This window comes from Stenella coeruleoalba (genome assembly GCF_951394435.1).
Source record: "Stenella coeruleoalba genome assembly, chromosome: 3".
Classification (NCBI taxonomy): Eukaryota; Metazoa; Chordata; class Mammalia; order Artiodactyla; family Delphinidae; genus Stenella; species Stenella coeruleoalba.
This window is the reverse complement of record NC_137148.1, coordinates 169,717,110-169,743,145: the sequence shown is the minus strand read 5'-3', so window position 1 is coordinate 169,743,145 and position 26,036 is coordinate 169,717,110. Positions and strand designations below refer to the sequence as shown.

General features: G+C 57.9%; 2 protein-coding genes across 3 annotated transcripts; one reads left to right on the top strand and one right to left on the bottom strand.

Annotated features, from left to right (window-relative positions):
- Positions 1 to 863: 863 nt before the first annotated feature.
- NRTN (neurturin) lies at positions 864 to 17,533 on the top strand. 2 transcript variants are annotated; one of them, XM_079918253.1, is made up of 3 exons: positions 864 to 988; positions 14,061 to 14,276; positions 16,843 to 17,533. In XM_079918253.1, the coding sequence occupies exons 2-3, from the start codon at positions 14,108 to 14,110 to the stop codon at positions 17,265 to 17,267; spliced, it is 594 nt and encodes a 197-aa protein (XP_079774379.1). In that variant the 5' UTR covers positions 864 to 988; positions 14,061 to 14,107; the 3' UTR covers positions 17,268 to 17,533. The 2 variants fall into 2 exon arrangements, with proteins under 2 accessions (XP_079774379.1, XP_079774378.1); XM_079918252.1 differs by lacking the exon at positions 864 to 988 and adding an exon at positions 3,799 to 4,259.
- Positions 17,534 to 20,154: 2,621 nt separating this feature from the next.
- LOC307184530 (3-galactosyl-N-acetylglucosaminide 4-alpha-L-fucosyltransferase FUT3-like) lies at positions 20,155 to 21,518 on the bottom strand (the record flags this gene model as incomplete). Its single annotated transcript, XM_079918082.1, is given in 3 exon segments — positions 20,155 to 20,649; positions 20,653 to 20,772; positions 20,776 to 21,518. Coding segments are annotated over 3 exon segments (1,002 nt in total). The 5' UTR covers positions 21,163 to 21,518.
- Positions 21,519 to 26,036: the final 4,518 nt, after the last annotated feature.

The following is a 26,036-nucleotide window of genomic DNA, read 5'->3' as shown; positions in this document are numbered from 1 at the left end:
ATCAGCAAAAGCTCAGCCACCAGCACTGGGGGATGGAGTAACGCTTATTGTGGGGTGATGCTCTGGTTGGGGGGCAGCTGAAGGGACAGAGGACACAGAGGGTGCCGGGCCACTTCCACCCCTATGGGGCTGCTCCCTGGAGGGGTCCCCGAGGTGCAGCCCTGGGCCTGCAGGGCCTGGACCGGCTCCTGGCGCTAAGATGGAAACTTCTCCACCAGCCAAGTCTGCGTCTTGGCCAGCGGATGCTGGCCTCCCAAAACCTCCACCTAGGCCTCCACACATGAACAGAACACTCCCCACTCCCCCTGGGGAGCAGTGACCATCAGGGGAGGGCAGGGGGCCAGCCCCCCAGGGGACAGGGGTGGAGGAGCAGCTGGGGGCCATGGCTGAACCTTCTGGAGTCATCCAGCCCCAGATATGAACCTCCGCCTTACTGTGCGACCTTGGGCCAGTGTCTTAACCTCTCTGATCCTCGGTTTTCATGCCACGTGGGCTCCAAGTACGCTGAGGAAGGAGAGGCATTGCCTGGAGCTACCTGGGGGGGCGGGTGAGGAGGCAGTGAAGGAGTGGAACTAATTTCCCGGCAAACACCAGGGTGGGGGCGGGCAAGTGGCGGGGCCTGGGTTCTGGCTGCCCCTGCACTGTCCCACCCCTGCCCCAGCCTTGACCTTGGGGCCAGCAAGCTCAAATCAGCCCCAGGGGCCACTGGCCCTTGGGTGCCCCCTGCTCTTCGCTGAGCTTCTTCCCCACCATCCGTGCATTGGGGAGACCACAGTCCCTGGCCATGGGCTGCACTTTCAGCGTGGGAGGTTCAAGGCTGAGTTCCACCCACCCTGCCCCACAGCAGCCCCAGTCTGGAACAAGGAAGGTTTAAAAATAAAGCATTGTAAATACCCGTGTTTCCTGCAAATGGAACCAGCCCCTGAATCCCCTCCGCCTCCCAGGCAGCTGGGCCCAGACGGCTCCTTGACGGGAGTGGGGGCCAAAGGTGGGCATGCCCGTGTGTGCCCCAGTTCCCGCTACCATGTGAGTCAGCCAGTGTGACAGGGTGTCCGTCTGTCACCACCTGTCCAGGGGGTGACAAAGCCTGTGGTTGGCGACAGAGAGTAGCCAGGGTGCTCGGTTGTATGAGGTGACACACTGGTGTGCGAGGGCGTCACACCTGTGTCTGGTGTGATCACGTGGGGCCGGCCCCGAGCCAGGCAGGGTCTCCGGGGGCCTGAGTGTGATGGGGAGCCTTCTCCGTGTGTGACTGGGTCAATGTGTGTGTCCCTGAGTGTGGAGGGGTCTCCTCCCAGGCCGGAGTGTGACCGGGTCTCCCCATGGTGGAAGGCGGCCATGGGTCCTACTCGCCCCCCCGGGCCCCGCCCCTACGCCCCTGCCCCTGCCCACCCCGGAGGAAGAACCGAGTCTTTCAAGTCGCTGTTACCAGGGCAACCGTTTTACGAGCATCCACATGGTGGGCACATGTGTGTGTCCTGCACCCCATGTGTCTGCACGCCCCCTCTCCCATGGCCCCCAGCCCAGCCGGGGAAGGGTGAGCAAGCAGAGGCGGCCAAGGGGCAGCTGGTGACAGCTTAATGGTGGCTGGCCGGGGTGGGGGTGGGCTCCTGGTCTGGCTACGTGTATACAGGGGGGCTGTGCTTCCCGGACCAGCCCAGCATGTGCATGTGCGCCCAAGTGTGCACAGCAGCAGGGTCTCCTCGATTCCTGTGCATGCATGGCTGTGGGGTGGGCACCCGGCACTCGGGGTTGAGCGTGAGTGTCAGAGGGTTTTGTGTGAAAAGCGTGTGTGTGTGTAACGATCCGCCGAGTGTACACGTGTGCAGGAGCAATCCTACCCTGTCCCCTGGAGTCGCCCCTGGAGCTGCTCTGAGGGCCAGTGGGCTGCTAAGCGTGTGTCTGTGTCTCTACAAGGAGGGGTGTGTGTGTGTGTGTGTGTGTGTGTGTGTGTGTGTGTGTGTGTGTGTAGGGATGGCGCTGTTCTCAGAAGGGTGTCCGGGTATGTGTGAGAACGAGGATGGTGCTGGGTGTGACCCTGCCTAGAACAAGGTTTGGGGGTCTGTGCGTGAACGGCCACCTTGGGGGTCTGTGCGTGAACGTGAAGTGCCTCAGCCTTCCCTTCAGGCCAGGGTGTACGTGTCGCTGACAGCGAGTCCTTAGCGGCACCAGTAGTGACAGACGCTTGGGCATTGCTCACCTCCAGCGGGCATGGTTACTCGTACTAAACTCATCTGATCCTTACTGCAGCCCTAGTAGGATCTACTGCTAATACCCCCTGTTACAGATGGGGAAAACGAGGCACGGAGAGGCGAGCACAGACCCCTGTTCTTTCCATCCTGGACCGTGACGGGCGCGCTGCCGCTTTGACACACGTTCACCCTCATGCCCCCACTCACCCACCCACAAACTCATAATCGGGCTACAACCTGCTCGCGCATCCAGCGCGACCCACGCCCGCATAAGCCCGCTCACAGCGGGTGATGCTGCCTGAGTGTCCCCTGTCACCACGTACACTGCGTAGTAATGCAAGTTGCACAGGCCGCTGGCGGGTGTGTGTGTGTTTTGGGGTGGGGGTGGGGGTCTTAGGAAGACCTAATGCCCTTACAAACCCCCAGGCTGCTGGGATCAGAGGAATGCAGACGGCCTGAGTCAGAGTGAGGAGGCCCCAAGAAATCAGGCGGCGGGAGTGAGAGCCAGAGCTCCCGGCCCCAGGAACGCGGGCGGCGGCGGGGACACTGCGGGCAGGAGCCTAAGTGCTGCGGGCCGAGGGCCGGGCTGCGCGGTGGGTGTTTCTCAGTAACTAGGCCGGGGCGGGGCGGGGCCGTGGAGGGTCCAGCCCCGCCCACCCCACCACAGTCCCGCCCCTGAGTCAGCTTGGGGGGCCGCTAGGAGGCGCATTGGGAACGCGGAGCCGTCGGGGAGGGGGCGGGGTGGGTTTGGGCTCGCTGACGGGTCGGGGGCAGCCCTGGGCCTTGGTGCTCGGGAGAGCGCCGTCGGGTGCCGGGGGTGGGAAAGGTATCCCCCCGCAGGATCTGGCTCGGACGCCAGACTAGGGAGAAGTGCCACTTGATGAGGGGCGCTGTGGACAGCGGGCGTCGTCGTCAGTCTTAGGGTATCACTTGCTGTTTTAGGGGAAAACTTTGCGTCTCAGTTCTCTGGAATGACTTTCTTAGGAAGGGGCCTTCTTTTGCTTTCTTGAAAGAGGACCTGGGGAGGGACTAGGGGCCCCAGAGTACTCAGTGGGGTGCGGGGAAATTGTGGGCCATGATTACCGCCGGCCAGGGGAGTGTTGTGGCTCTTAATTCCGCGAAGGGGGATCTGAGGAGGGGTCTTGAGAGGTCCCGGATTTACGGAAGATGCGCTGTCGGGGTTCTTGGAGCGGGGATGGGAAACTTTTAATCTGGAGGGACTCTGTCCTGGGGATTCCCCCGAGGGGATTCCTTGGTGAGGGGACTTCTTTGGCACTTGTTTCCGGAAGGGGACCGGGCAGGACGTGGGGGAGGGGTCTGGCAGTAAGACCAGGTTCTCAATGGAGTGGGGGGACGCTGAAGGTCGAGGGACTGGTGTCAGGGGCGCTGTGGCTCTTACCTCTGGGAAGGGGCCCTCGGAGGGGGGCATTCTGGGGTCCTGGCTTTTCTAAAGGATCGCCGCCGGGGTCTCTGGGGCCGGGGGACAACGCTGTCTAGGGGTGTGCTGTGGCCTCGCACCCTTGCCACCTGCGCTCTTCAGGCACCCTCGGTCGGGGGGGACGGGGCGGGGGCGTCTCCCTGTCCCGGGAAATCCGAGCCACCGCCCCTGGCCCCGCCCCTGGCCCCGCCCCCGTCCCCGCGCCGGCCGAGCTGTCCGCGGCGGGAGCGGCGGAGGCGGCGGGACAGAGCGCCGTGGAGCCGCTCCGAGCGCCCGGGCCCCTCGCGCCGCCGCCCCGGAGCCCCGCGCCGCGCGCCGAAGCCGCCCGCGCCGTCCGTGCGCCCCTGCACCCCGCGCCCTCCGAGCCGCCGGCCGTCCAGGGCACCCCCTCAGCCCCAGCCTCCACCGGGCGGGGATGGCCGCAGCCCGCGGCTGAGCGAGCCCGGGGGAACCCCATGGGCCGGCTCGCGCCGCGGCCGCCCCGCGGCCGCCCCCTCCGGCCCGGGGCCCCCCGGGCGCCGCGGGCCCAGGCGGCCCGGATGGCGGTCGCGGCGGCAGGGGCAGGGGCTGGGGCCGACGCGGGCGGCAGGCGCGGCTGCCACTGACGGCTAATCGGGCGCCCGGAGCAGGTAAGCAAGGGCAGACGGCGGGCCCGCGCGGTACCGGCGCGGGGGGAGGACCGGCCCCAGGGACAGAGATTGGGAGGGCTTCCAGGGACTCCGGGTAGATCGGTAGTTTCCCGCCTCTAGCCAAGAACCAGCGTGTGTATGAGGGTATGGTCAAGGGGCGACAGGTCCGCGCGTGGCAGGGGCGCGGGGAGCGGGAGGGCGATCTTAAGCTTCTCTCCAAGCCAGGGTCTGGTCAGGAGAGGGGGGGTTCCCTGTCCGACGAGGCGGGAGCGCTTCTGCCTTCTCGGACGCCCTTGGGAGCGTCTGGAGAGGGGTGGAAGCGGGGGCAGCCGGAATCCCCTCCCCAGCCTCTAGGAGGGCGAGACCCAGACACCCCTTATGCCTTGTGGTCTACAAGGGGCCGCGGGGGGCATCCGGATCCCGCAGACCCTGGGCGGAGGGCTGCCGTCGCGGCCCAGCTGCACGCAGAAGTAAACATCTGTCAGCGGCGCGTTCCAGCCGCGTTCCCTGCGCGCCGCCGCCGCTGCCGCCGGGGACACGGTGTCCTCCGGTAAGGGCCTAGCTCTCTCAGCTCCTGGAGCCGCTTGTTTAGCCACAAGAGGGCGCGAAACCCTTTGCGGGGGGCGGGGGGGGGGGGCTTAACGGCAAAGACCGGATTTGAAGGAGAGGAGGCTGTCTTCCTTCCTCGCTTTTTACAAAAGGCATCTTGCTCAGGATGGTCTCAGAATTCTCCCAGAAGGTGCGGTTTGTCAGTTCGCAGTCTTTAGGCCGAGGGGGCTGCAGACAGTGGGCAGATGTGGGCTGGGACTGGAGAGAGAAGTGGCCTCTCCTAGGGGTGGAAGTCACCATGGTCCCCTCCCCAAGAAGTACTAGCATCCATATAGCATGGGGCCACTGGCCTGGCTCAGCGGGCCTGTGGTTACCTGCAAGGCTGGGCCACCAGCCCAGATTTGGGGAGCAGGACCAGGGGCCTAGGTGGGGGGCATGGAAGGCCAGACCCCTGACTTTCCTCACTCCTTTATGCCCCGCCCCCAGCCCTGCATCCTTTTCTGTCTGTTCCATGACACTCTTTGTCTTTAAGAGCCCCGGGCTGAGGAAGCCCCAATGGGGCGTGACTGGTCTAGGCGGATGTCAGTGGGGGGAGACTCCCAGCTTTGCCAGCTTCTCCCCACCCCCCAGCCCCTTGCCTTGGGCCCTTTGGACACCCCTCCCCACACCCTTCATTCTAGGACTGCTGAGGTTCGGGGTTCTGCAGCCACTCCCAGCGACCTGCAAAGAGCTAGTTCCAGGGGTGCAGGGAAGAAAACAAAACATGCCCCCCTGCAGCTGGGCACAGTGTCTGAAATTCCACCATCACTGCTTGTCCCTCAGGTTATAGGCCTTAGTTTTCAGGGGGGTGAGAAGAGGATATAGCTTTCAAGAGCCTGGAACAGGAGAGGGAACCAAACAGTCTGCAGCCAGGCACAAGGACACAATCAAGACATTGTTTCCACCAATGTTTGTTGGACAGCGATGATGTGCGTGACTCTGTTTGGTGTCAGGCTCCTGGGCCTTGTCCTTCCAGACTTGAATCCAGGGTGGAGCCCAGAGTGGGGAGCAAAGGCACTACCTCAGGGTAGGAGGGTCAGGGGAGACTTCCTGGAGGAGGGGCATTGCAGCTGGGGCTATGAAGGATGAGTAGGAGTTCTCTAAATGGGAAAGGCAAGGGCATTCCACGTGGTGGGAACTGCATATGCAAAGATCTGGAGGCAGGAAATAGCATGGATGATTTTGGAAAATCCAGGGTGCCTGGGGTGACCATGGGAGGGAGAGACTTTTCTGAAAGGTTGACAGAGGGAGAACTGTACTGGGGCCTTCAAGGACGGATTCCTAGAGATGGGGGCTGGAAACACAGAGAGAGGAACGGGTCTTTAATGCATCTGGCATCCCTGGGCCCAGCTGTCTTTGCTGAGAGGCTGTGGGATTCCTCTGCAGATGCAATTTTCCTGGTCCCCCAAGGTGGGGCAGAGGGGTCTGGGGCCCTCGAGGGGAGATAGGGTCTTCCCTCTGCCCTGTGAGCATCAACTGAGCAGGCGCCATGGGAGGCTGGTTCTATTTCGCAGCTGAGAAAACTGAGGCTGAGCGAGCTGGAGGGATCTTTCCTTATGCTCAATGTAATTAATTCCCAAGCCCTAAGCTACTGTGTGCCAAGCTGTGTAGTAGGACGAAGCAGAGAACAAGACAGGCCCGGTGCCTGCTGCACTTGGCAGGGCAGGGCTGCAGGTTAGGGGGTGGACAGGAGGCTTTCAAACCAGCCAGCCAGCCTCCTGGACTTTCAGGAGAGGTAACAGCCGCAAAGTAAGCCTGAATGGGGCCTGGGACACTTCGGCGTGGGTGTTCAGGAGCGGAAAGATCTTCCCTTCAAATCCAAGTGAACTCAGGCTTTGGCTGGTCCTGGAAGAAATCCAGCAGGTGGATCTCACATCCCAGTTGAGGAAACCGAGGCCCAGAGAGGGGCCGTGCTGAAAGAGCTCAGTGTGTCAGGGACCCAAGGCAGAATTTGAACTTGGGGACATGGAAGAGGTGACTTAGGTCCCCTGGTTCCTAGGAAACCAGTGTGAGGGTTTGAGTTGCATTGGGGTCTGTGCCTCGGTTTCCCTTTCTGTCAGATGGTCAGCTTTGTGTGGTGTCCTCCTGGCCACTCCCGGAGGACCCACGTCCCTCACACCACCCACCGGGCCCCATGCCAGCTGCTTAGCCGTGCCAGGCCTCATTAGGCTGATCCTGTTATTGACCCCCAGGGAGGGCCCCCTGCCCGCCCCAGATGCCTGCGAGGCCGGTCCCAGACCAGCCGGGCTAAGCCAGACCCGCCTGGTATGGTTGAGGTGGGAATTTTACGGGCCAGCTGCAGAGGGCCGGGCCAGAAACGGCGGGTCTGAAAAGCTAGTGGCCCCAACACACACACACGCACGCACGCACGCACGCACACACACGCACGCACACGCACACAACACGCACGCACACGCACGCACGCACGCGCGCATGGCTCCCCGGCCCAGCCTTCCCAAGAACACGCCCGAGTAGCGGCCGGTACAGGAAGAGGGCTCCAGGCACTGGTGGGGAATGGAGGGCTGACCCTGCGGGGCACAGGACACCCCCTTATCTTTTCTCATCTCCCTGTGCTGTCCCCTGGCCGTTTGCTCTGGTCACACCGGTCCCCTTGAAAAGCCATCATCCTGCCTCTGAGCCTTTGCTCGTGTGGTTCCCTCCACCTAGAACACTCTTCCTAGATCTTCATGTGGGCTCAGCACAAATGCTGCCTCCTCTGGGAAGCCCTCCTTGACCACTCAGCTTAAAAGCAGCACCAGTCACTATCGCTTCACCTTGTTTTATTTGGGGGCTGTTGCACTGTCAACCTCTAAATTACCTTGTTTCTTTTCTTTCTTTCTTTCTTTGGCTGCGTGGCTTGCGGGATCTTAGGTTCCCCAACCAGGGATCGAACCTGGGGCCCCAGCAGTGGAAGCGCTGAGTCCTAACCAGTGGGCCACCAGGGAATTCCCTAAATTACCTTCTTTCTTTTTTTTTTATTATCCATCTCCCTGATTGGATGGTGAGCTTGGCGAAGATGGGGGCCCAGGTTGGCCTTGGTCATCCTGAGTTCCCTGACTAGTGCAGCACACAGTAGGCACTCAATAAGTGTTGGGTGAATATGTTGGGAGCAGAACCCAGCCTGGCACACTGGGCTTTCTGCCATGTGGGCCATCTGTTTACTTGCTAGTTCTGCTCTGCTGTGTGTCTTTGAGAAAACCTTTTACTTCCTTGGATCTCAGCCCTACTGGCCTCCCAAGCAGCAAGACCCTGCTTCTCCCTTTCCCCCCAGCATCACCCTCATTACTGGGGTTGTGGAGACACTGAGAGAACAAGTTTAGAGTCAGACCCAGGTTCAACCGCAGCTCAGCCACTTAATTTCTGTGTGACCTTGAGTGAGTCACTCTACCTCTCCAAGCCTCAGTTTCCCTGTGTGGTAAATGGGGCTAATAATAATAATAATAACATCTTTTCCAGGGACTGCGGGGATAATCAAACATGTGGAAAGCACTTAGCAGAGTGCTTGGCACTAAATAAATGGAATAGCCAACACTGCCAGGTGTTAGTGTTATTATTCTTGGTCTTGTTGTTGTTATTAGGGAGGCCATATGGTACAGTGGTCAAGAATGTGGAAGAGGGGGCATTGAGGCTGGGGCTTTGAGGGATGAGTAGGAGTTTGCCCAACCACCTGAGTTCAAAACCCAGCTTGGCCATTTACGCTCTGTTGGACCCTGAGGAAGTCACTTCAGTCTTTTGGACCTCAGTTTTTCTGTCTACAAAATGGTGATAAAATGGTCCACACCTTTCTATGAGGCACTACATGTAAAGTGCTCAGAACAGCACCAATGGTGTTGTTTGCTAGTGTTAGTATTAGCTAATTTTTTTTACTACTATTATTAACACAAAGCAGCCAACACAGTCTTCCCCAGAAATCACCCTCTCTGTATGTCCACCCCTCAGACTCACTTTGGCAAAGATAGACCCAGATCCCCTTAAGGCAAGCTCAGGACCCGCGAGTTGATTCTCAGAGTAGCAGGGAGCCAGCAATGGTTCTAGCGATTGGGCAGCAGGCAGCTCCTGGACTGGGGGAAGAAAAGGAGATGCTGGGCTCCCACCTTTGGGCAGGCCTGGAAGGTTCTGCTGGGGGTGTCTGTGCCTGCACCCTCCCATGAGGCCGCCCCACAGGCTGGCCTCCGACCCCCGCAGATGTGACATCGGAACCAGCTGTGCTAGCCAGATGTTCCTGGTTTACCCCCAGATGTGCGTCGCCAGCTTGCGCCTGCCCCGGCCTCCCGGTTCCCACCATGGGGTGGGGCTGGGCCCTGGGCCCTACAAGGGAGGGGGCACATTTCTGTGGGCTGTGGAATTTGTTTCTTGTTTTGCAGAACCATTGAATCTTGTCTTGAGAGAGGCGCAAGTCCCGCCCCTCATGGGGCCTCAGTTTCCCCATTAATGGAACCCTAGGGAACCCCCTGGGGCCAGCTGGGGGAAAGGAGATGAACAGGGCTGCCCTGGGAATGGGCCCAGCTGCCAGCCCCAGACCTGTAACACTGATGGAGGAAACGGAATTAAGGGCGTGCAAGCACGTGTCTGATGCTCGGGGCCTAGCTGCTGCAGGACATCGGCCAGGCCTGCAGGACTTCGCTGAATGAAACGGCCCTCCAGATGAGCAAGGTGTCCTGTGCAGCCCCTTGTACAGATGGGGAACTGAGGCTCCAAGAGGGGGAGGAGCTTGCTCCCACGTTATCCAGCCAGGAAGAGGCAGATGGGGGTGCGGATTCAGCTGTCTGCACCCCAGGTGCCACAGCATTCGGAAGTATCCTTCCTCAGGGCTGGCCCACATGTGCAGGCCGCCCCCACAGCTGCCCATGTGGCTTCCCAGCCTGGCTCGCTCTGCCCGTGGGCAGTGATGACAGCCCCACAAGCCACCCGGTCATTCCCACAGTTCTGGGCAGCCCGCCTCAGGCCCTTTCTGAAGTTGGGGAAACAGAGGTATAGGAGGACCAGAGACATGTCTGGGAGTGAAGTGCAGAGGAAGAACGGTGCTCGTGGAAGGAGGCACCACAGCTCCACCTGGCAACGGTGGATGGAATTACCAAAGCCCGCCCTTGCCTTCAGAGGACCCAGTCCAGGGTGCCCCTCCAGAAGCACCTCCACCGTCCAGCAAAGACAGATGTGGACCCAGACACTATTTTGGCAGAACTGGGCAAGAGGGAGGGAACTGAGGCTGGGAGGGGGCAAGATGGGGAGCAGGAATGGCTTCCTGGAGGAGGGGCTCTAAGAGCTGGGGCTTTGAAGGATGAGTAGGAGTTTGCCTGATGGAGCCAGGCCCTGATTCCAGGCCTCCCCAGACTAGAGAGATGAGTGGATGGAAGGAGGGTTCCCCTCCCCTCCTTCCTCTTCCTGGGAACAAGCATGAAGTAGTTTCCTTCCTGAGGTCAGGAGCTCTGCAGGACAAAGGCTGTTGACCCCATGGACAGGCATGCCTGGCAGGTGTTCCCTGGGAAGCTCGATGGAAAGGTGGAGCCCTGGAACTTAGCCGGGACATCAAGATAATAAGCAGTGTTTCCTGGTACCATCAAGGAAGCTGCCAGAAACACCCACACACCCTCACCCTACTTCTCTGCTCTCTGAATAACTGGAGGTTTCCACCTGGCTGTGTCTGTGGGCTACTCATCTCCCCTGAGCCTCAGTTTCTCCTCCTTCCCTGCCCCAGCCGTGGGCACTCTGTGGCCTCCAGGTAGAAGTGGAAGTCTATCCCAGATCCCTCTTGCTGCACTTCAGACGGGCCTGGCCCCCAGGAAGGGAGGTGCCCCCTTCCCTGGGCAGTGAGGATTCTCCAGGGTCTGGACATTGTTGGGTTGGGAGGGGACCCTGGGCCAGGCCCTGTCTGGGCAGATGGGTGGCACCTGAAATGCCAGCAGGTGTGGGGCTGGGCCGGGTACCAGTAGCCCTTTCCCCTGGGTCACTCTGCCCCCGCCCACTTCCCTTCTTCACACTTGCAGCCTGTGTCTGTGCCTCTCACTCTCCCCCCAGAATCTTTGCAGCCGAGGGCCCGCCAGCACTGGCAGTGTGTTCATGTGTGTGCCCCCCGGGTGTGTGTGCACGTGGCTGGAATGCGGGATGCAGGTGATGATGGGCACGCCCGTGCACGTACAAGTTCAAGTTCAAGTGCTCACAGGAGGGCTTGGAGGAGGCATGTGTGTGGTGTGCCCATTCTCTGTGTCAGTGTGCAAGAGACAATGTATCTCTGAGTGTGAAGGTGCTTGAGTGTGTCAGTGTGAGTATCGAGGGTGTGCAGGAGCTTCCACGGGCACGAGAGAGTGTAAGGGGTGTGATTGGGGGAGCTCCTGAGTGCAAGTCAGAGGGTGTGTGTGCACGTGTGCAAATGCTAGTGTGAGTGGTAGCACTTGATCGAGGGTGATCATGTTTGTGCATAAAATGCCCACGTGTGAAAGTGAAACACACTAGCATGTGAGTGTGGTGGTGTTCAGGTGTGTGAGTGTTTGAGGGTGTGTGCGAACACTGAGTGTGTAAGCGGGATGGCATCTGAGTGTGCAAGAGCCTGTCGGAATATGTGAGCGGGGTAGTGTCTGAGGATGTGTGTGCAACAGTGTTTGGGCACATGTGAGAGGGTGTGTGTGTGAGTGGGTCAGAGCGTATGTAAGCATGGGAACGCTGGGTGTGAGGGTGAGCCCCCAAGTGTGCCGTGTGAGTGCCCGCCTCCCCTTGACACAAGCACACACATCGTGCACACCTGGTCCCCTCCCTGTGCCCTCCACCACACCTGCTCCCTGTCAGGTCTGTGCCAGAGACAAACCAGTTGGGTGACCCCCATACAGAAAGGCCCATTGTTAACAGACGCTTATCAGCTATGTCTGCCGGGCCCCCTCCAACAGCGGCCCCCTGCTTTCCTGCCCCCCATCAAAGCTCTGGGGGGTCTGCGGCTCCAAGGGCTCCCGTGGCCGGGCCATCTCAGGGCTGGAGACCCATCTACCCTCTCAGCCCCCTGTTTTAGGCCGGCGCTGTGCAGAGGTCTTGTTCCAGTCTAACAGGGAAACCGAGGCACGCCACTCCAAGACTTGGGTGTGAGGACAAGCAGGGTGCAGAGTCCAGAGAGGGCGTTGCCCACCTGAGGTCTTGAGCCTGGGTGGGTTTCCCTGCCTGTCTCCCCTTCCCAGGTTGGGTGAGGCCACTAGAGTTCTAATCTCAGCTCTGTGACCCTGGGCAAGTCACTTCACCACTCCGGGTCTCAGTTTCCCCATCTGTAAAACGGGGACAAGGACTCGTGAGGTTGAAATGACTTAATAATACGCATTAAGTTTGTAGATTGGGATCTGGCATAAAGTAGGGGCTCGTTAAGAGTAAAGGCAGTGGGTTTGGGCACCTGACAAATGCAAGGGCTGACCTCAGCTTGCTGCACAACCTTGAGAATGAAATCTCCTCCCCGCAGCCCACAGGCCGTGCATGACCTGTCCCCATCCCCTCCCTGCCCTCACCTCCTCCCGCGCTCACTCTGCTCCAGCCACACGGGGCTGCCTTGATGGTTCCTTCAACAAGCCAGGCATGGCCCTGTCCCAGGGCCTCTGCACTTGTGCTGTGTCCTCAGATCTCCAGGCTGGGCCAGGGTTTGTTTACATGCTCCCATGTCGGGGAGCTCACTGTCCATCACCACCCCCAACAGTATTAATAATGGCGTATCAAATACCACCAATAGTATAAGGTCCTGGGAATAACTCCACAGCATTTGCTCCCCCCCATGTGGTGTGTGTTGTGTCAAAGAACCAGGGTGTGAATCCCAGATCCTTTCCTAGCTGTGCCCTTGGCCGAGCCCCTCTGTTTTGTGCCTCAGTTTCCCCAGCTGTAAAATGGAGGTTATAATGCCTCCTTCGTGGTCTCAGCAGCTGGTCTGGTACACAGCAGGCGCTTAATAGGTGTCCTTTGTTACTGTCTGCCATAGCTCCAGTGCCGCTGCATCCATGGGGCGGGGGAGAAACGGTTCCAGCCTTACTGCTCTTAACCACGCTCCACCCCACCCCCGCGCGCCACCACATGCAAATCACATGCAAACGAGATGCAAATAGAACGCAAATAACTGCTCAGCTCAGCTCTGGCCAGCTGCGCGGCCCGAAACACGCGCGTGGGGGCGCCCCGCATCCCGCGGCCAAGCCCAGGCGCTGACCGCCGTCCAGCCGGGCTTTCAGCTCTCCGTGTAAATGTTTACACCGGGCTGGCCGCCAGGCCCCGCGAGGGCCGACACCAGGCAGCCGGGCAGGGAAATGTAAACGCGGGCTGGAGGCCGCTCAGTGGCGGGGAGCTTCTCGGATAGGGTGGAGGTGTGGAGGTGCGCCTGGGTTATTAAACATCTACTGCGAGAACGACGCGACTAGGCAGCCACAACACTGAGTAATCGGTGCCCTAATGGGGGACGCTTAGGGCATTGTGGGGGCCCAGAGAGTGCCCCTGCGCCGGCCTGGGGCTGGGGGGTTGGAGCAGTCAGGGAAGGCTTCCTGAGGGAGCTGCCGTGCAAGCTAAGACTGAAAATTTAATGGGAGTGGGAAGCAGTGGAGAAGAGAATGTTCTGGATGGAAGAACCCGCTTGTGCAAAGGCCTGGAGGTGGGTCGAGGGCAGCTGTAGTCCTTTGCTGCCCACTTCTGGGCATTAGTTTGTCTGGAGGGGAAACCTAGGCTCAGAGAAGGTCAGGAAGTCACTCCCAGGACATCAACATGTCTCAACCCCAGGGCTCTGGCCTCCCGGACTGTATTCGAAGCACCACCTCTCCTCGCCGCCATGGTCCCACGGTGCCCCCTGCTGGGGATGTCCTCACCTCCGTCCCCAAATTCACTGGGCTCCAGCCACCCCAGCCTCCCGGCTGGATTGGCCATCTGGGGTCACCGCCCAGGACCTTTGCACTGGCTGTTTTCCCTGCCTAAGCCTAAGGTGCCGTTCTCTTCTGCCTGGCCAACTCCTACCTTTGTTCAGGTCTCAACTTTCCTCAATCCTCAGGAAAGCACTCTGGGACCCCCAGATGGGGGTGGTTCCCAGGTTACCCCTGGCACAGTGCCCACCCCGTCCTTGGCAGCGTTCTTCACAACCTTGTTCAGTGGTTCCTTGAATGAATCACTTCTATGTTATGATTGATCATTAAGCAGGAGTGGTTCAAAATCAGGGGCCCCACTGTATCTCCGGTGCCTGGTCCAGCACCCCGTGCACGTTCATTTGTTGCCTGACAGACAGACGGAGGCCGTGTGGCTGACCATCCCGTGCACGCAGGCTGAGGATGCAGCGCTGGAAGGCGGTGGCCTTGGCCTCGGTGCTCTGCAGCTCCGTGCTCTCCATCTGGATGTGTTGGGAAGGCCTGCTCCTCAGCCACCGCCTCGGACCCGCGCTTGCCCCGCTGCGCCGGCCGCCTCGCACCCTGGACGCTCGAATCGCCCGCCTGGCCCAGTGTAAGCCCTCCCCCCTGTCTTGGGTCAGATACCCCCAACGTCGCAGCGGCCACAATGGTGGAATTTCACGCAGTGGAGCAGGGCCACAGAGGCTTATTTTAGATGGGGTGGAGGGAGGGCGCAAATCCCCACAACGGCCTGGCAGGGGCGTCGGAGGGGATGGCCGCTGGGAACTGGGGTCTCTCGGCTCAGCTGTCACAAGGAATTAGGCTCTAGCCCTGAGGGGCCAGGGGACCAGATGGAGATTAGACCTGGGCGTTCGGCCTGGGCGGCCACTGCAGCGCAGCGCGGGGGTGGAGGGAGAGGGAGGCCGAACCCGAGGCCCTAGTGACCTCCCAGGGTGGACAGGGACCAAGGGGAGAGGGAGACAGAGAGACCCCTAGAAATAGGAAGAGTCCTAGAAATGGGGAGAGACACAGAAACAGAGAGGCACAGAAGGAGAGAAGGATGGGAGAGAACGACGTGGGAAGAAGCTGGGAGGTATAAAAATGGAAACGCCCACCCCCGGCGGGCGTGGCTGCCACGGCCCAGCTACCCACTCGCCCCTGGCGCCTGCGCTCTGCAGATTCTGTGGGGCCAGGGCGGTGCGTGGGCCTCGACTTCTTGCGCGCTCATCCACATGTGCACCCGCGCGGGCGGGGCGCGGGCGTGGCCCCCAGTGGGTAGGGGTTGCGTGCACGTCCGCACCCGCCCTGCCGGCCTACACAATCCTTCTTTCTTGTCCTCACAATGGACAAGGGTGGCCTCAGGCGCAGGCTCCACTTCCGCCCCTGCCGCTCCCCCCTACAGGCGGCAAAGTCCTTCCCAGGACACTGAGTCCCAGAGACCCGGGGGGTGCCCCCCAAAGCTAGTGCCCCAGGCCCGGGGGGCAAAGCACCCGTGGTGGAATTTCAGGCACCGGGGAGGATCTCAGCCCATGGTTGGGTCCTGCCTGCCTGGCATCCTGTCCCGGGAACCAGCCCTACTGGGGGAAGGGAGTGGCTCCCGATCCCCTGAAGTCCCAATGTTCTAGGCCCTGGGACTAATGCGCTGATGGTGGAATTTCAGGCTTGGGCCAGGGGGGTGTGGACCTCATCTCTTTGTGTTCCAGACCCTGTGCACGTGGCCAGGCCTGCTGGAGGAAGGCAGGGACAGATAATATACTAGAAGATTATACATTGTTTACTTGAAATTCACATTTAGCTGGGCATCTGGCATCTGTATCTCAACCAGCAATGCCTTGAATTAACTCTCTAGATACACACCTTTGGGGTGGGCACACTAAATGGTGGAATTTTAGGCATCAGAAGTGAGCCAGGTTCAACCTAACCCCAGAGCAGGCAGTGCCGGCCACCCTGCTCCTGCCCCTGGGCATCAAGAACTCAAAAGATGCTGCTCGGTGCCCCCCCCCCCACCCCTTTCCACCCTCCCAGTCCCAGCCAAAGTGGGGACTCTTCAAGTCTCACTGAGCAAATAAGGAAACTGGGGCACAGAACAGGGCCATCACCTGCCTGAAACTACAAGGCTGACAGTGGCAGAGCAAGGCTCCGAACCTGGGCTTGTCTGCTTTCTGAGACCCCCTGTGGAACAGACACACGCCCAGGGTGACAGACAGCCCTTCCCCCTTGGACCTCCCAGGAAGCTATTTCTTTTGGCAGCCAGGTGCGCCAGCCTTGGGGGCAGGTGCGGGCTAAACTCAGGATTTCCTCTCCCAACTGCAAGTGTGACTGCCACCTGCTCAGGGGCTGGGAGCCCCCTGCCTGCAGACCCACTGTCAACACTGCCTGCCACTGCAACGTCTGCACTCATCTCCTGGGGCTGAGGAGTACTGCGGCAGGGGCAGCCACTTGGGAAATAAATGTAGACTGTGGGGTCCTGGGGATCTATGGCTCCAGGCACGAGCAGCTGTGGGAGAAGAGGGCCGGTCTTGGGCCAAACCTGGGCACACGATGGAAGCAAAACTGCTGTTTGGGCTTCTCTCTCTCTGCCACTTGCACCTGCCTCAGGCACGTCTTTTCCCCTTTGGATGCTCAGTTTCCTCACCTGTAACATGGGGGTGGCCCAGCATAGGGGTGGGGGCAGCTGGGGCTGAGTAGAAACAGGGATTTGGATCACCACACCCCCTGCTGAGCCCTCCCTTTTCTTCAATGAGGTGAGAGCAGCTCAGTGAAAAGGGGCAAAATCCCACGCTGCTCTGCATAGGGATGGGGTCCACAGAGAGTGCTGGGGGCAGGGGGCGTCCAGAGGAAGACAGACACTCGAGTCAGCTCAGCTCAAGGTGGGGCAGGCTGGAATGTGGTACAGTATGTGCCAGGTTCTGAGCAGTCCATCGTAGGTGCAGGGTCCAGAGAAGGGTGTCAGTAGCCCTGGGGACCCAGCGTGCGGGTGTGGATATGCACCCCCCGACACCGCCCAGAGAGGGTGCATGAGCGGGAATCCTGGAGCAAGATATGTGGTCGGGAGAGGGAGCACTAGCACCTCTGAGTCTCCACAAGGGTCCTTTTTCTCAGGGAACAGCGAGGGTAGGGGGCTCCTTGCCACCCACCCACCCACTGACCCCCACCCCATTCTCTCCATCCCCTCGCAGACCGTGCACTGCTGCAGGGCGCCCCGGACGCGGTGGAGCTTCGCGAACTGACGCCCTGGGCCGGGAGGTCCCCGGGTCCGCGCCGTCGGGCGGGTCCCCGGCGGCGGCGCGCGCGTGCGCGGTCGGGGACCCGGCCGTGCGGGCTGCGCGAGCTCGAGGTGCGCGTGAGCGAGCTGGGCCTGGGCTACGCGTCGGACGAGACGGTGCTGTTCCGCTACTGCGCAGGCGCGTGCGAGGCGGCGACGCGCGTCTACGACCTGGGACTGCGGCGCCTGCGCCAGCGGCGGCGAGTGCGGCGAGAGCGGGTGCGAGCGCAGCCCTGCTGCCGCCCGACGGCCTACGAGGACGAGGTGTCCTTCCTGGACACGCACAGTCGCTACCACACGGTCCACGAGCTGTCGGCGCGCGAGTGCGCCTGCGTGTGACCCTACCTCACCGGGCCTGGCGAGACGGCGGCCACGCCCCCCGCCCCGACAGCACCCACCGTCCCGCCTGGCAAGCCCCGCGACAGACTGCCCATGCACAGAAAATGCCGTCGAGAGCTCAGGACTCTCGCGATAACTGTACCAAGATAAAGTGTGGAAAATCGAGCCCCGGCTGTGATTACGCGCTCGGGGGGTGCCCACATCTCGGAGGCGCATGAGGGCGTACGGGGAGGAGGCGCCATCTCCATTGGGAAAAGGGGGACGGGTGCGGGTACCACCTGCAGGATGGTGGAAGGATTCCATTTGCTTAGGGGTAAGAGGAAAGTGGATGCAAAGAGGGTCTTGTTTCCGGGGTACAAAAAGGAAAGTGGGGTGAATGGGGGGATGTCGGCAGGGACCTTCTCTCCCACCTCTCTACAGGTCCCCGTGCCCCTTCCCTCCCCGCCTCCCTGCAAGGTGTCCTTCTGGGGAGGGAAGGTGTAACTACAGTGCAGATGAGAAGACTGAGGTCCAGGTGCACCAGGTCTCCCTCACCCAACAGGCCTCCTCGGGCCTGGGCAGCTCTCACCAGGGTGAACTCGGAGCCACTATCTCCTTTCACTAGCTAAAAATATAGCTCGCTGCCCATCTCCCTGCGGGGATAGGTCTGGGGCGGGCGCCAACCCCATCCAGCCCGAAACCGGCGCCTGCTGCGGCAGAGCCGGGTCCCCAGGGACCTAGGTCCTGGGGCCATAAAAGCTCTGGCCGGAGCCCGAGGGAGAATTTACGACAAGCCCCTGTGGAGGATGGAAAAAGTGCGGTGCGGTGTTTAGATTTGCCTGTGGTGTCACCTTGATGCCTGGAAGCCCAGGACTGCGCCGGGGAACTGGGTTCCCAGCTGGCGGGGAGGGGTCGGCAGGTTGCACGGGCTGAGGAGGGGCGGGGAAGAGAGTGGGTGCTCCCAGCACGGAGCTGGCACCCGGGAGACCAGACGGCGTGGACCCCTCCCCTTCTTCCCCTCAGACTAGCGGGGGTGGTCTCGAAGGCGCAACTCCCCCTTCCCATACAGCTTTCCCTAGGGCATAGTCGTCTCTCCTCTTCCCTCTCCCCACCCCAGACCGGGGCTCTCAGAGAACAGACCCTTCCCTCCTTTACTGCTGTGTCTCTACACTGGCCCCCTCCCCCCTTTTCCCACACATCTGCGCTCTGGCCTTCCCAGACCCAACCCCCATCCTGAAGCTGGAGGACTCGATTCAGAAGCTGCCCCCAGGGAGTCTCACCCAGCCAGGCAGGAACACCCCCAGCTCCCTGCTCCCCAGCACCCGCCACGCCCCCAGGCTGCAGTTGGAGACACTGGAGTCAGCTAACAGGCAGGACTTCCAGGGAGCTCCGAGAGCAGGGCTTGGAAGGCAGGTACCAAACCGTGGGTGGCCTGCTTGGAAGGCAATTTCAGAACAGGCTGGCTGGCTGGGGCCCCCACCCATCCCTGCAATCTTCTGACTCTGAGGTTTGGGGTGGTGGATTCCTACACTGTTTGGGCTGACTCAGCCCAGCCATGCAGAAAAGCCAGAGTTCCCAGACGCTGGGGAAGCTGAGCCTCAGTTTCCCCATCCTAGAAGACCCTGAGCCTCAGAGAGGGAAGTTGCTCAGTCCAGGACACACAGCAGGAAAATTGGCCTTGGAGCCCGGGTCTCTGGTCCCTGAAGCTTGGCTGCCTTGGTGTGAGTGTGAGTGTGTGTGTGTGCGCGCGCGTGCACGCAGCCTCCTGGGACCTCGGCCTTCCCATCTCCCACCCAGATCCAACCACAGGGCACTGGCCCATCCCACCAGAGAATTGGAACGTAAACAGAGGTGCCCCCGCAGACCCCAAGGCTGGGGTTCCCAGCAGTGCGCGCCACACACACACATACACACACACACACACACACACATTCACACACACAGGGCACAGAGACTGCCACCCACACAGGGCTTAGGATCACACGCAGACCCACGGTCCACATGCTTACATGCTCAGTGGTCAGGCACACTCAGAGAGGGGCGTCCTCAAGGTCACCTGCAAGAACACAGGGGCCCCCTGTTCAGTCACACGCGGCCACGCCCACCCTCACTCCAAGCCCCACGTGGTCGTCCCCTGTCACACCCGCTCTCACAGTCACACGCGCCGCGTCACACCCTCTCCCCTTGCCCTCCTTTGGGAGCAGTTCCTGCCCCTCCTCTATCCTTGCGCTAGGTGTAGAACGTCCCCTTGTCCCAGCCCTGCCCCACGTGGACCCCCAGACAGCCCCGCCCCCAGTCCCACCCCCTCTGCGCCCCAGTCTCCCGGGCACTGTAGGCTGTTGAGCAGCATTTCTGGCCCCCTCCCACTCGATGCTATCAGCCCACCCCCAGGTTGTGACAACCACAGATGTCCCCAGACACTCCAAGCGTCCCCTGGGAGCAGAATCGTCCTGGAGTGAGAATCGCTGATCTGGAGTAAGGGAGGACACACCAGTTTCCTCAGAGCATTCCCATCTCGAAAATGGTGTCAGTATTGCCAACCTGCATACCCCCGAGGCGGTTCATTGACAAAGCAGCAGTACTCACAGGCCCATCCACCAGAGCCATCACCGGTGGGCGGGGCACCAAGGCCAGTTCCCCAGGGGGTGTCTTGGTGCGTGCCCAGCAGCCACAGCCCCTGGTAGATGACACCCCCGCCCCCAGCAGGTGAAGCTCCTAGCAAGCGAGGTCCCACGGAAGCAACATTCCTGGCAGCAGAGGGGCCCAGCAGGGGAAGCCCCAGGTAAGGGAGCGCTCCACCCACCAAGGTCCCCAGATGCCCAGCAGCCCAGGCCCCAGGCTGGCTGGCTCACGTGAACCAAGACGTGATACTGGGCACCGTCCGGTAGTTGGGATTCTGTTGCAGCCGCTAGCAGGCCTGACAGAACATCAAGCCCCAGCTGAAGGATCTGGGCCGCAGCGTCTCCCGCCAGCGGAAGCAGCTCGGGTAGAGGGTGTGGTCCTTGACCAGCGCCAGCAGATAATGGGTCAAGTCCTTGGGGCTCTGAAAGTCTTCAGGTGGCAGGAACTGTTCATAGTTCCTCCTGCTGGGGCCCAGCACCACTGGCACTGCCCAGGCCTGCAGGGCGTTCCTCCACAGCTTCTCTGTGATATAGTCAGGGTGCAAGGAGTTCTTGAAAGCCAGGTAAAACTTGTACTGGGACAGCCTGTTGGTCATGACCTCCCGGGGCAGTGGCATGTGGGAGCGTCCATACACATCCATTTGGAGGTGAGGCTGCAGCTTCTGATAGGACTGCACCCTGACCGAGTCCACCCTCCAGTTGGCCACCACCCAGGCCACCAGCTTGGTCTTGGCCGAGACGTTCACCAGTGTGTCCACAAGCTGGCCAGGCCATGGCTCACGCTAACTGTACGGCATGAAGATATCTGAGTCCTGGCGGTAGGACACAGTGAGGATGAAGTATCCGTCCAGGGCCTTCAGTTTGGGGCAGTTGCTGGGCGATTCCATGCTGAACCAGACCCAGCGCTAGCTGGGGGGCCGCAGGGAAGGCGTGAGCTGTGCCTTAGGCCTGGAGCTGACCTTTCGGTGACGCACAAAGACCGCATCCGCCCGAGGGTACTCGCTGCGGTTGACAGTCAGGTGGCAGTCGGCTGTGCCGGGCCACATCTCCGAGCAGTGGGACAGAGCCACTGGGGTGTTGAATAGCCACGTCCACAGCAGGAGACGCAGAGGCGGGCGGGTGGAGGGCCCTGCAGTGGCCTGGGAGGGGGCCCCCAATTCGGGGACCCATGTGGGCTTGTCTCGGGACACACGCAGGTAGGAGGAGAAGCACGGAGCCAGAAGCAGCTGCAGCAACAGCCCGGGGAGACAGTGGTGGCAGGAACATTTTACCTTGGCCCAGCCAGGTGGATCCATGGGTCAGAGAGGAGCTGGGAGGAGGGGACAGTGAACACAGCATCACTGCTAACAAAAGTAGTAACACATGCCGAGCGGGCAGATGCAGGTTACCCAAGTTCATCTTTACGAGTCCTGAGGTAGGAGGCACTGTTCTCATCCCTATTTTACAGACGAGAAAACTGAGGCCAAGGACTCAATGCAAGAAAACGGCAGAACTGTAATTCCAACAGAAAGCATCTAGCTTCAGAGTCCACTTATTCCTACCCACTAGGCCACATGATCTCTGGACCTGGGATAGATTCCAATGGCTCTCAGGTCCCACCTTGACCTTGACCCTGCCCTTTCCCAGCTTTCCCAGAGTCTTTCCCAGCCTAGGGAGAAGACAGAGCTGGTTACAAGATGCTCCCCAGTGCCCTGGAGCTGAGGCTTGGAGCCAGGGCTCTGCCTGGGAGGGGTACAATGTGATTATGTCAGAAGGTTATCTGAGGGCCCACCAGGTAGTGTAGGAGTTGGGGGAAAGGGCATTCCTGGTGGACGAAACAGCCAACGCAAAGGTCCGGAGGTGACGGAGATCCTGACAAGTTTATGGGGAGAGCACAGGAAGTGCTCAGGGAATAAGCGTCCAAAGATGGCCCCCCTGGTCCCGCACTGGGGGATCCTGGGCGGCCTCTTAGCCTGGCCGATGTCTTTCCACTCCCCGGTCCTTTCCGTTCCTGCAGGCGGTCACAAAGTCCTCCCAGACTCCAAACCCCAACCACCAGAGCGGAATCTAGGACTTCGGCCCTGCCCCTCTCCACTTCCTGCGGCCCTGGAGACACCCATTTTACAGATAAGAAAACGGAGGTTCTGAGCGATAGATATGTCTCGTGCCCAAATACACACAGCTACAGCCTTTATGATCCAGAATCCAAACTCTCTCCTCTTAATGTAATTCCAAACTCCTCTCCCTCTTTGCAGGTGGAGCTCTGATCTACAGCCTGGCACTGTCCACTAGAACTTTCTGCTATCGTGGAAATGTTCTATATCTGCACCATCGCGTGCACCCCTATGGCTCTTGAGTCCTTGAAATGCAGCTGTTGTGTTGGACAGAGTTTTTAATGCTAAATTAAATTTTAAAAAGGTTCTCTCTTCTGTAAATCGAAGACAACTTGAAGATAAAAAGTAAAGGCAAAGCCAAAAACAGCCTCTGATAGCCAATTCAATGACTGGAAAAAACTTGACAGTACATTTGGGACCTCCTGGAAGGGCAAATCTGCTCCAACGAGACATTTTTATGGAGTCTAATTACAGATCAAGGATCTACGACGAAAACTGAGTGTCCGAATTAGGTGTGCTGGGGGTGTGAAATACACCCTGGTTTCTAAGACTTAGGACGAGAACGAGACAGTAAAATTATCTCAATACTTCCTCTGTTCATTACACATTTAAACAATACTACTTTGGATCTGTTGGGTTAAAGAAAGCATATTATTAAAATTAATTTCACCTGCGTCTTTTACAGTTTTAAAGTCGTGGCTACTAGAAAAATATTAATTACACGTGTGGCTTGTGTTCTGTTTCTACTGGACAGCATGTGCTGCTCTAGAATTTCTAAAAAAGGGAAATGAGGGATAATGACTCATTATTTGAAATGCACTCACCCTCTGGCCAGAGGGATTGGTGCAAATGCCCACAGACATGCCAACAAAACAAGGGCGTTTTGGATAAGCTACCTGTCCATTGATGTGGGACTGGTCGAATTACGGTCCCTTCTGACAACGGAATACTATGCAGTTGTGAAAAATGAATAAAAGCCTGGTTTTGGTATTAGGGTATCTTTGTCTGAAAAAACTTAAAATAGAACTACCATATGATCCAGCAATCCCACTCCTGGGCATATATCAGGAGAAAACCATAATCTGAAAAGATACATGCACCCCAGTGTTCACTGCAGTACTATTTACAATAGCCAAGACATGGAAGCAACCTAAATATCCATTCACAGAGGAATGGATGAAGAAGATGGTACATATATACAGTGGAATATTACTCAGCCATGAAAAAGAATGAAATAATGCCATTTGCAGCAACATGGATGGACCTAGAAACTATCATACTAAGTGAAGTAAGTCAGAAAGAGAAAGACAAATATGTGATATCACTCATATGTGGAATCTAATTAAAAATGATACAGATGAACATATTTACAAACTAGAAATAGACGTACAGATACTGAAAACAAACTTCTGGTTACCAAAGGGGAAACGTGGTAGGGAGGGATAAATCAGGAGCTTGGGATGAACACACACACACTACTATATATGAGACAGATAACCAACAAGGACCTACTGTATAGCACCGGGAACTCTACTCAATATTCTGTGATAACCTATATGAGAGAAGAATCTGAAAAAGAATGAATATATGTATATGTATAATGGAATCACTTTGCTGTACACCTGAAACTAACACAACTTTGCAAATCAACTATACTCCAATAAAATTAACATAAAAATTTAAAAAAATGAATAAAGCCACTGTATTGGCACAGCTCTGCAGGGTGGATCCAGGTTTTCTGGAAGCTGAACTTCCATATTTTGGGAGCCTCTCTAAGAAACGGCAAAGAAAATTGAGTCCAGACTTAGATACAGAAAGTAATCTTTATTTAGGGGTCCCTGAAGCTTAAGCTTCATCCACTTCATGGTAAATCTATGTCTGCCTGATAAAAAACAGGTTCCAGAATTAAGTAGCTGGGTCTAAATCTGCACCATCCAATATGGGGGCCACTAGCCCCATGTGGCTAATGCAACAGAGGAACAGAAATTGTGAATGTCAGTAAATTTCAAATGTAAATTTAAAAACTGAACAACGTAAAACAAGTTTGTTTTTTTTTAATTAAACACTACCCCTTTCACTCCAGCCGCTGAAAATTTAGCATCCAAATAGAAACGTCCTTAAAGAGTAAAATACACGCCAGATTGCCAAGATTTCATATGAAAGAAAGAATGTAAAATATCCTATGTAAAGTATCTCATTAGTAATTTTCTATGTCGATTACATATTGAGATAATGCTTTGGATGTATGGGGTGAAATAAGATATAGCATTAAAATTAATTTTACTGGTACCTTTCTATTCTTTTTAATGTGTCTGGTAAAAAGTTGAAAATTACATATGTGGCAGAAATCAGTTTGGCGGTTCCTCAGAAGGCTGAACACATAATTCCATATCACCCAGCAATTCCACTCCTAGATATCTACCCAAAGGAACTGAAAAGCAGGGACTCTAAGAGATATTTGTATGTCCATGCTCGTAGAAACGTGATTCACAATAGCCAAAAGTTGGAAACAACCCAGATGTCCATCAAAGGATGAGCGTATAAACAAATGTGGTCCATCCGTACAATGGAACATTATTCAGCCTTAAGAAGGAGAGAGATTCTGACACAGGCTATACCATGGATGGACCTTGAGGACATGAGGCTCAGTGAAATAAGCCAGATGCAAAAGGACACATATTATATGATCCTGCTTCTATGAAATATCTAGAATAGGTAAATTCATAGAGACAGACAGTAGATTAGCCGTTACCACGGGCTGGGAGGGTTGGAAGGAGAATGAGTTTTTGCTTACTGGGGTATAAAGTTTCTATTTGGGGTGACGAAAAATTTTTGGAAATATTGGCAGTGGTTGCACACCATTGGGAATATACTTAATGCTACTGAACTGCACCCTTAAAAATGGTTAAAATGTCAAATTTTGTGTCTCATATATTCTGCCACAGTTTAAAAAATAATGTGGGACTTCCCTGGCAGTCCAGTGGTTAAGACTCCGCACCCCTGGCACAGGTTCAATCCCTGGTTGGGGAACTAAGCTCCTGCATGCTGCACGGCGTGGCCAAAAAATAAAATTAAAAAATAAAAAATAGGGCTTCCCTGGTGGCACAGTGGTTAAGCATCCACCTGCCAATGCAGGGGACATGGGTTCGAGCCCTGGTCTGGGAAGATCCCACACGCCGCAGAGCAACTAAGCCCGTGCACCACAACTACTGAGCCTGCGCTCTAGAGCCCGCAAGCCACAACTACTGAACCCGTGCGCCACAACTACTGAAGCCCCCGCGCCTAGAGCCCATGCTCCGAAACAAAAGAAGCCACCGCAACGAGAAGCCCGCGCACCTCAACGAGGAGTAGCCCCCGCTCGCCGCAACTAGAGAAAGCCTGTGTGCAGCAACGAAGACCCAACAGAGCCAAAAATAAATAAATTTTTAAATAAAGAAATAAAAATAAAAAGACCCTGATGGCTGGCGGGCTCCTTCTACTGGGCAGAGCTGGCGTAACCCTCCGAATGCAGAAGGGAGAAGCTGGCAGGTGGCCTTGTGTGATGAAAAGGGAGCGCGATTTGGAATTACACGTTCATGCCAAAGTTTCTGGAAAGAGACCCAAAAGACAGGCCTTTGGGGAGACAGCGCCAAGCAGGAGTGGGATGGAGGCTGAACTCTGACCACAAGCTACTTTGCGCCGCCAGGGATTTTGGCCATGCACAGAAGGTTAATATGCGGAAATGTACTTAAGATGGATATAGTTTGTTTGTCCTGGGTTTATGGTGGCTCCTCCTAGGAGGCATGGAGGCCCTTGGCAGGGACCTTGAGAAGCGAGGATCCAGGAACGGGGCTGTGGGAGGCCGGGGGCTGAGATCCCACCCAAGTGGAACCGGAGACATTTTTTTCCTAGAAAGGAACTGAAAAATGCCATGATGCTGGGACACCGCAAAGATCAGAAAAACAAAACAAAACAAAATCCCCCCTGTTCCCCTGCATCTCAGGTCCTCCTCCCACGGGACAGGGTGGGAAGGAGGAAGGGCTCTGTGTTGCTGATGGGGGCCAGGAAGCAGTGGGGGTTCTAATCCAGAGTTTTGC